Source organism: Musca vetustissima, unplaced genomic scaffold (genome assembly GCF_032173495.1).
Source record: "Musca vetustissima isolate MV318-11 ecotype Yass unplaced genomic scaffold, APGP_CSIRO_Mvet_v1 utg278, whole genome shotgun sequence".
In the NCBI taxonomy this organism is placed as follows: Eukaryota; Metazoa; Arthropoda; class Insecta; order Diptera; family Muscidae; genus Musca; species Musca vetustissima.
Window position 1 is genome coordinate 112,465 of NW_026872825.1, and position 10,569 is coordinate 123,033.

Here is a 10,569-nt window from a genome sequence, read left to right on the forward strand (position 1 = left end):
TATATATAAATGAAATATAAATAAAAAAAGCCATTTTTTATTAGAATATAATAGTACGTTTACATTGTACTGGATTTCGTCAAATTTGTCTTCATGCCATTTAAGAATCCAGAATTCATCGTATATAGTTATGTGTTTTAATTCACTTAAAGATTATTTTGCTATTACTGAAATTCTAAGCATTGAAATCGAGATGCAAATCTTGTATTAAAATGATATGAATTTGACAGCCACCTATTTTTAGTTTTCGTATACATACACATTTCACTGGTTTCATAATTTTTGTAGCAATTTTTAAATCAATATTTTTTTAATTACAATGTACTATACCTATTTCACTATAGAACCAAACCAGATCGTAATTATTGCATAATTAGAAAATACTAGAACGCCAGCATATAGGCTTTTGTATATTGTAAACATATTTCGTTAATCGAATCGATTTAAAATCGTATATGTAAATGTATTTTAAAACGTGAAAAAGTTTTACAAAACCATTAATGTATACGTCAAAGAAGGTACACTGGTTTTCGAATAGGATTTTCATGATGTGAAATTGACATTTGAGACCAATTGGATTTAGATAACGATTAAAGTACATTTAGAAAACGCGCTCTTAATGTACTTTAATCAGAAAACAGCTGATCAAATATGGATGTATGTTTAGTGCGAGCATGATTCACATGGCATAATATTGCTTGTTATTAATTTATCAGTCTGGTCAAAAACAACAAAAAATCTTAACTAATTTAAACATGAAATAAGCGTTTAACTCTTAACAACTCCAAATGTATTCTGAAGTATGGTTTATGGCCGCTCCACATTTTGAACTTTGTTCACAGATAACTAGAGACTAAATGCGTTTCTGTATTATTAATAAATACTGTTATACTTTAGTTTTAAATTCAAAGTTCATTTCCTATTAAAGCGACGTTCATACCAATAAACTATTGAAATATAAAACCTATCTGGTGAAAAGTTAACGTTAAATTTCTTCATATTCAAAACCACATAGATTTTCTTCGATTGATTTTTTCGTCATCCACATATCTATTGATTGCAGCCGGTAATTTAATATATTCAACCACAAATAATAGTATTCTTCAACGTTTGTATTATCTTATAAAACAATTTATGCGCATCAGCTGATCTTTTCGGTTCGTGTGTTTTATTGGTGGTTACGTTTTAAGTTGTCTTCCTTTTTTAATTTTTTTTTGCCTACTTGACCCACTAATTGAATGTTTTGTCGGTCGGTGACTGCTCTCAAGATATTGATGTTGTTGTTACAAAAAATTGTATTACAGCAAAGTAATGGTTGAATATTTTGTTTTCTTCTTCTTTTTCTCCCACAAGTAATCTCATATTTTCTCCCACTACGATAATATTTAATTTCAATAAGGGGACTACTATTGGTTCCGTTGTAGACGGCTTGTTATTCTTCTTCTCTCCAATTTTTTTCTTCTTCTTCTCTTCCATAATAATCCAATAAATTGTGCTTTTGTTGCACAATTAAATTTTGAATAGCTAGACAGGTTGAATAATGTCGTTCGGTTTTTGTTGATTTCCATTCATTGCTTTAGTTTGGGGTGATGGAGGAGATGAAGCTTCTACTAGCACACTTTAACAGTGGCAGACAAAATTGAAGCAACGTTTTTATAGTTGATATTTCCAAACAAAAATATGATATTCTTTTTGAAATGGATATCCTGTAATAAATTAGCAGATTATGTGACTCATTTTATGGGAAAAATGGATTTATGAAATCTATAAAAAATTGTATTTGGTGTTGGTAAACAATGATCAGCTGATTTATTACTAGAAAATTCTGACAGATGGTTGACACAAAAACAAATGTTTTTGCTGCTAGGTTATCTTAGGAATTATGGCGCATTTACATAGACCTTTTACATAATATAAATTTAAGTTATTTACACCGCTTTGAGATCATCACAAATGACAGTCAGTTGATACATAACACAAAAATTTACCAAATAAAAAAATTACATAAATAAAATATTATTGCTATTTATAAAGTCCAGTTTAAACTATAGCTTATATAGTGATGTAAATTATCTCGATTTAATTGTATAAATGTGTATATATATATATATATATATATATATTTACCTCGATTTACCATTAACCCTTTGTGGCCCAATGTTGCCCACAGGCAACAAAATGTTTTAGAGCTTATATTTAATATGCAGTTTGTAGATATATATTATTTGGATTTCATATGTCAAGATCTGATTATAGACGAAACATATCAAAACAAAAATCAAAAAAAAAAAATTGGTAAAGTAATATGCTTTTCAATATAGAGAAGAGGGTACATTTGTGTACAGTACTAATTTGTGTATACAGTTCAAATTATTTAAATCACTTCGTATTCAAAATGTACGAATTCTGCCCTCAGAATTATTTTTTATTCTTGTAAAAATCAATATAGAGAATGATATAAAATGATTTTTCTGTAGATTTTGCATTTGATTTTCTTGATATTGGACTATAATTTTCCGAAAGAATGTACTGTACCTCCCGAATGCAAGGATGTAGCGATGTCAAATTTTGTGCATATCCTATTATGATAGTTATATTAAATCTGTGAACAGAAATTTATTCTAAGACTACGAAAAAATTCGGGGCTCAAAGGGTTAAAAATTAAATCCCCTCAAATGCATTTATTCGAAATCCTGTGCGTAATCGACATAATTTCAAATACAACCCTGTTTTAGTAATAAAAAAGCATCACCTATCCTAAACGTGTTCAAATGGATACTCTTTATTTGTGTCAAAGTGCCAGCTGCTGAAAATATTTAAAAATGTTAAAAAATATAACGAATATTATATTATTTTAAAACAACACATTTTTATATGCATTTTTATCATATGGAGAGTAAATCTTTCTAAACTATGAATATACTAGCCAGCAATGTTGAATTAGAAATGTGTATGTAAACGTAAACAAATATCAGCTGACATGCTTTATGTAATTTTAATACCAGTCTCATCAATTCAGAAATCGAGTAGATTAAGAAGACAATGTAAACACGCCTAAATTAATTTGACATATGTAGAATATAATATGTCAAAAGTTGTCTGCCATTATCTGAAACAAGCATTATGTAAACGTAAACAAATATCAGCTGGCTGGCTTTAAATCATTTTAATACCAGTCTCAACAGCTGGGACATAGTACATCAATTCAGAAATCGAGTAGATTAAGAAGACATAATGTAAATACGCCTAAGTTAATTTGACATATGTAGAATATAATATGTCAAAAGTTGTTTGACATTATCTGAAACAAGCATTTATTCATTTACTAGCCAGCTATGTTGAATTAGAAATATGTCTGTAAACGTAAACAAATATCAGCTGACTGGCTTTATATTATTTTAATACTAGTCTCAACAGCTGGTATCAATTCAGAAATCGAAAAGATTAAGAAGGCATAATGTAAACTACCCTAAATTAATTTGACATATATAGAATTTAAAATGTCAAAATTTGTCTGGTATTATCTGAAACAAGCATTTATTTATTTACTAGCCAGCTATGTTGAATTAGAAATGTGTCTGTAAATGTAAACAAATATCAGCTGACTGGCTTTAAATCATTTTAATACCAGTCTCAGCAGCTGGGATGCAGTACATCAATTTAGAAATCGAGTAGATTAAGAAGGCATAATGTAAACACTCGTTAATTAACTCAATATATATAGAATTTAATATGTCAAAAGTTGTCTGACGTTATCTGAAACAAACATTTATATCCTAATTTTTGTCTGCCACTGTTGGCGAGCAATGACACAACATCTGAGATACTTACAACATATCGTATGTTATTTGCATGATCAGTACAAATCTTCTGTTGGGGTCGGGGGGTGAAAACAGAATACGGTTTAAGGTGTCTTGTTGCATTCTCTGTAATTGAATTTAGATGTACTATGACACATCATCTTCAGCAGCAGCAGCAGGAGAGAGTCAAGCTTGGTGGGGCTTTGTACTTAAACGTTTACGTGTAGATGCATAAATATCCAATTATTTATCTGTCATATTTACGAGCAATATATTTTTTTAAGTTGCGTGCTAGTAAACGGATATAATAACAACAAAAAAACATTTGAAGTGCTCAAAAGTCAATCATTCTATTTATCGACACAATGAACTTGGTGGCGTTATTAAGTGATAATTATAACAAAAAATAATATGATCAGATGATTTAGGAGGGGTGTAAACATGATCATTTTATAATTTGGGATATTATAATTTTAAATATGAAATTAAACGCATTATTTTGCAACACGTGTTTTATTTAAGCCGTAATAATAATTTTTTTTTCAATTTTTTATCAGTTTAAGAAAAGAAAAGTTAATTTTATGCTAATATTTAGTGAAGCATTATAATAATATTTATTATTTTTCTATTCGCAACTATTATTTAAACAAAATTATTTTATTTTCTGTAACAATCAACTTATAATATTAATAATGACATTTTTAATACGATCAGCTGTTCTATGACCACCTATACGAAATGTGATAAATAAGCTTTGATGTAAAAAGGGCATTATCATAAGATTAATCAGCTGATGAGTGGTCGAGCTTACAGCGCACTTAGAGCACGTACAGACTACTAAATCCACTCGATCTCAGATGTCAATTCCATAGGGTATACGTCACCTTAATCATGTTCAGAAATCCATTGGATTATATTTGACGTATACGCAACTGTCAATAACATAGTGTATACGTCAAATACAATTCGCTATGGAATTGATACTTAGAATCGAGCGGATTTAGTAGCCTAAACGCGTTATTACATACTAATTCGCTTTAATACAAGACGTTGCTATTGCCTTATGGCCGGTAACTGATATGTTTCATGTTTGGTACGCTGCTATATTGTATTTAAATTATAGGGATCACTAGCTTAAATAAACGAATAGGGCATTTTATTTTTTGAGGGAGTTTACATATAACTTTTTATCATGATTAAAAGCTGAATCAGGGATAATATTCTTAATCAGGCTGAATTTACCATGATTTATCATACGAAAAAAATATTTATACAATTTTTATGTGATTTTTTTACTTTCCAAACGATCACAACATGGCAAAAACATTTCCATTCATGTAATTTTTCTTTTTGATCACGATTAAAGGTATGTGCAAACAATTATAGTGTATTTCTGAATTTCGTTAATCGTGTCGATTTAAAATCGTATATGTAAATGTACTTTAGAGCGCTTTAGACTACTAAATCCATTTGAATTCAAACGTCACTTCCATAGCGTATACGTTAATCCTTTTCACAAATCCAGTGGATTAAATTTGACATTTGAGATCGAGTAAATCTAAACACTCTTTTAATTCGCTCTGATATAACACGTTTCCGGCGGCATATATGTTTCATGTTAGGTACGTTACTATATCCAGGGCTCACTGGGTAAATTAAACGAATAGCCTACTTTCATCACAAGAAAATTCGTATAGTTCATACATCTATTTTTTACGAAAAGTAGAGCGAAGATTAATGCCCACAATTATTAATTATAATTCGACGTCAATATAAACATTGTTTTAGATCCTATTACAATAAAGCTACATGGCCACATATCCAACTCTAATTTTTTACATAAATTAAAAACAAACATAAACTAATCAAAAAATTATATCCTCCTCCTCTCTTTACAGTGCCCTCTATGCCTACTTCAAGCTGCTGCATCTTATCAAGAAATATGAAAAGAAAAATATGACAATTGCCGATATATTCCATGCGAATGTATCGAAAAATCCCGATAAATTGGTTATTGTCAGTGAAACACAATCGTGGACATTCCGTCAATTAAATGAATATTCCAATCGGATTGCCAATGTTTTCCACAGTCATGGCTATAAGAAGGGTGATGTTGTTGCTTTGTTAATGGAAAATCGTGCTGAATTTGTTGGTACCTGGTTGGGTCTATCGAAAATTGGTGTTATTACCCCTCTGATAAATACAAATCTCCGTGGTCCATCACTATTGCACAGCATTACAGTGGCAAAATGTTCTGCTCTCATCTATAGTGAGAGTTTCACTGAGGCTATTGAATTCATTCTTAAAGATTTACCCTCAAATGTTGCCCTCTATCAATATAATGAGGAGCCACGTACTGCTGTAAGTGGTAATGCTAAGGATTTAAAGGAATTATTGGAAACCGCCTGCAAGGATAAATTACCCGCCTCCGCTGAACGTCCATCACATCATGATAAATTGTTATATATTTATACATCGGGTACAACCGGGTTGCCCAAGGCTGCCGTTATTTCACATTCACGGTAAGTATGATTGGCAAAGTGTTTATTTTATTATAAAATGTTGTAATATTTTTTTGTGTAATTATTGCAAAATTCCAGTTATCTCTTCATTGCTGCTGGTATTCACTTTACCCTGCGCTTCGAACAAAAGGATACATTCTATACACCATTGCCATTGTATCACACCGCTGGCGGTATTATGAGTATGGGTCAAGGTCTATTGTTTGGTTCCACTGTTGCCATCCGTAAGAAGTTCTCGGCTTCTGGTTACTTTGCTGATTGTGTCAAATTTAATGCTACCGTAAGTATTGTTTGTTTCTTGTTAAAATACAGATAAGAGTAGGGGTTGACAAATTTCTAGTAACTAATTGGGAAATGCAGACTTTGGACTTTGACGTCAGTTTTTCATTTGTTTGTAAATTTAACAGATAAGAGTTTTCAAGAAGGGAATGACAAATGTTTTGTAACTAATTGGAAATTTTTTGAATTTTGAACTTCAAAGTCAGTTATGAATTGTTGAATCATGTTTTATACAAAGAATAGAGGGTGATATAGATAAGTAGGTAATGGGGTGCATTGAATGAAAATATCAGATATTGGAATTATTTCAGTTATGATTTGTTGACTCATGTTGGAGATAAATAGTCGGTAATTGACACGATCTCAAATGTCAATTACATAGCGTATACGTCAAGTATAATCTTCTGGATTTGTGAACATGATCAAGGTGACGTATACGCTATGGAATTGACATTTAAAAACCAGTTGATTTAGTAGTGTAAACGCGCTCTAAGTCACAATTACAAATACAAGTTTTAGCCCGAAGAACATTGGATAGATTTTTTTTGAATGGCCAAAGTTAGTAGACTACGTATTTCCCGGTCCACACAAGTGTAATAAGTTAAAAAACAGTCTGATGGGAAACTCGATCTAAGAACGCCTAATTTTATGAAATTACTCATGATGCAATAATAAGTTGATGTATAGAAACAAAAGCCTTTGTTTTTGTCTCGACCATCTGTCAAAATTTTCCATATAACATTTCACATGGTTGGCAACATTGCACATCGAATTCAAGTAGAAATTATGCACTTTGACAGTTAATCAAGTCATCGGCTGCGCTAAATGGACTACCCTGCTTTTGCAGAAAAGTAATAACCTCTCCCTAAAGTACAGTTAAAGTACGTTTAGACTAGAGCTTTATCGTGAGTGATAACGTGCCTTATATCGATTGAATTGCTAAATCGAGTTAAATTTATAATTTTTTTTCCACTAGTTATCTTGATTTGACTGAAATCATACGCTAAATGGAGATAATTTCAAATACAACCCTGTTTTTCCAAAAATGAAATAATGACTTCTCCCTAAAGTATAAAAGTGTTTTGGAAACTTCCACCTCTGTTATGAACACATGTTAAATTTTGTTTCGATTTGGCAACTCCTTCATATAGAAACATGTGTTCAAAAAAGATGCATCCGCAATTTTTTACAATGGAAAAATTAGAAATGCGTTCTTTAATTAAAAAAAATTGCGGACGAGTCTTTTTTGAACAAATGTTTCTATATGAAGGTGTTGCCAGATCGAAACAAAATTTAACATGTGTTCATAAAAGAGATGGAAGTTTCCAAAACACTTAATTTTTTCCTGTTTATACCGCGCTTTCTGTGCTAGGTCAAGAACTTTCCGAACTGTATTCTTATTTAGAAAAAAAAATTACTGACATTCATTCAAACAGCTGACTAAAATTAGGGTGGTTCACATTTGTAATTTTTTTGCGATCGAGGTTGTTTAACGACGATCCTAATCTCGTGATTTATTTAAATTATTTATAAAAACCTGATATTTTTTAAAAATTCACTTAAATTCGTTCGAAAAAACAGGCTAAAAATAAGAAAATTCACATGTAGGAATTCTTTACAGATCAAGGAGGTTTATAAAAGCTGTGTTCCCAAACCTGCAATATAGTACTATATTGTACTAGTTTTGGAATTTTGCTAGAAAAGCATTCCCTTACGCCGAAAAGTAGCAAAAATTGAAGTTAAATTTAAGAGAGTTAAAACCAAAATGGCGTTCTCTTCTCCTATTTTCTGCAAGACCAATTTGGCCTAGCACGAAATAGTAAGTGTAGTAAATTGTGAATTTGACATTTGATTGCCAGAGATATACAGTCCGAAATAAAGCATATGAAAGTTAGCGCTTCAACAAAAGGGACACGCGCACACACATTTGCTTGAAAATAAAACCAAATAAGAAATTTAAAAATTGGCAAACAGATTTTTTATTCTCTTTTGGAGGATAGTGAAGATGAATGGCTGGCAGCTCCAAGGAGGGCTACTAACGGTAATCATTTTAAAATAATCAGAGTTGCATATCCATTACATCGAAACTCCACTTCCAAATATTCGATAATGTTTTCCTATAAATTATGCACAATATAAAAAAACACACACAATGGACGCCGTTTAACTTTTTGTTTCTTTGTGTGCATTAGGTTTCTGTAGTCTTTTTTTCTTTTTTTTTTTTTTTTGTCCTTAACTGATGAAATTTTTGATTAGGACGTTTCTTCATGTTTTAAATATTTTCCGTTCCTTTACTTTTTGCGCAAATCTTGTATGTGAGAGTAATTCTTGATAGTTCGCTCTTTTACTAGCTTTACTATCAAAAAGTACGGGAACGAACCTAAAATGTTTTGAAAATAGTCTGAAATTCTGAAAAATTTTCTGAGATTTATTTGAGCTTAACATTTCTTTACTAATAATTTCCTTTTCCCATCCACAGGTTGCCCATTACATCGGTGAAATGGCACGTTACATCTTGGCTACCCCACCCTCGGAGAACGATCGCAAACATCGTGTACGCCTTGTCTTTGGCAACGGTTTACGTCCTCAGATTTGGCCACAATTTGTTGAACGTTTCGGTATTAAACAAGTTGGTGAATTCTACGGCGCCACTGAAGGCAATGCTAATATTATGAATCACGATAATACCGTGGGTGCTATTGGTTTTGTATCACGTATCCTTCCCAAAGTATATCCAATTTCAATTATTCGTGCTGATCCCGATACTGGTGAACCCATTCGCGGCCCTGATGGCCTTTGCCAATTGTGTAAACCCAATGAGCCGGGTGTATTTATTGGTAAAATCATTAAAGGCAACCCGTCAAGAGAATTTTTGGGTTATGTCGATGAAAAGGCGTCGGCTAAGAAAATTGTACGTGATGTCTTCAAGAAGGGAGATATGGCTTTCATTTCGGGAGATGTTTTGGTTGCCGATGAAAAGGGTTATCTGTACTTTAAGGATCGCACGGGTGATACATTCCGTTGGAAGGGTGAAAATGTGTCGACCAGTGAAGTTGAGGCTCAAGTCAGTAATGTGGCTGGTTACAAGGATACTGTCGTGTATGGTGTAACCATACCCAATACGGAGGGACGTGCGGGCATGGCTGCCATCTATGATCCGGATCGTCAAGTTGATTTGGATAAATTCACCGAAAATTTGGCTAAAGTCTTGCCCACCTATGCCCGCCCACTGTTCTTGCGTTTCCTTACCAAAGTCGATTTGACGGGAACCTTTAAATTGCGTAAAGTTGATTTACAAAAGGAAGGTTACGATCCCAATGTCATCAGTGATGCCATGTACTATCAGACGTCGAAAGGCAAATACGAACCCCTTACCAAAGAAATCTATGACAAGATCTGTAACAACGAAATGAGATTCTAGAGAACAGAAACAGAAAACTATTCTAAAACAAAAATTATATTTTGTTTTGTTGTTATTTAATTGTTAGACGAATTTGTTAAGACGTTGAATAATGCGTAACGCGTTGTTTAACGCGTTGCCGCTTAATTTCCTTTTGTTACTTTAGAATGGAAATGGAGTTTAAATACTGTCAAATATTTATATGTGTTAATGATTTAAGGGGAAGAGACTATTAGATATTTAGTTGTAAAGATTTTTTTATTTTTTTTTTATTTACAATGTAAACTAATTATTATTATTAGTTATTTGCGTAACAATTAAGCTAAGCATTTATTTTGTTAACGTCCACTATGGTTAACAAAACAAAAGTGTATATTTTTTTAAATAATTTTTGGTTTGTTTTTATTTTTTTGTTTTTAATTGTTTACTCCTTGATTTCGATTGTGATTTTGTGAAAAAAGTGCTAAAATTTGTTTATCTTTTTTTGTGCTAAGTTTGCAGTATTTCAAATTATTGCCTATTTCTTTATTCTAAACTAAAATATGTACAGTTTCGGCTAAAAAAATAT

The 10,569-nt window shown here is 31.7% G+C and overlaps 1 protein-coding gene across 1 annotated transcript in view; it reads left to right on the forward strand.

The window, feature by feature from the left end:
• Positions 1 to 10,022, forward strand: part of LOC133338839 (long-chain fatty acid transport protein 4) — an 89,514-nt gene extending 79,492 nt beyond the window's left edge. The window contains exons 4-6 of the mRNA XM_061546949.1: positions 5,699 to 6,322; positions 6,401 to 6,602; positions 9,081 to 10,022. Of these exons, the coding sequence (XP_061402933.1) occupies positions 5,699 to 6,322; positions 6,401 to 6,602; positions 9,081 to 10,022 (1,768 nt within the window). The remainder of the gene's footprint in view (positions 1 to 5,698; positions 6,323 to 6,400; positions 6,603 to 9,080) is intronic.
• Positions 10,023 to 10,569: the final 547 nt, after the last annotated feature.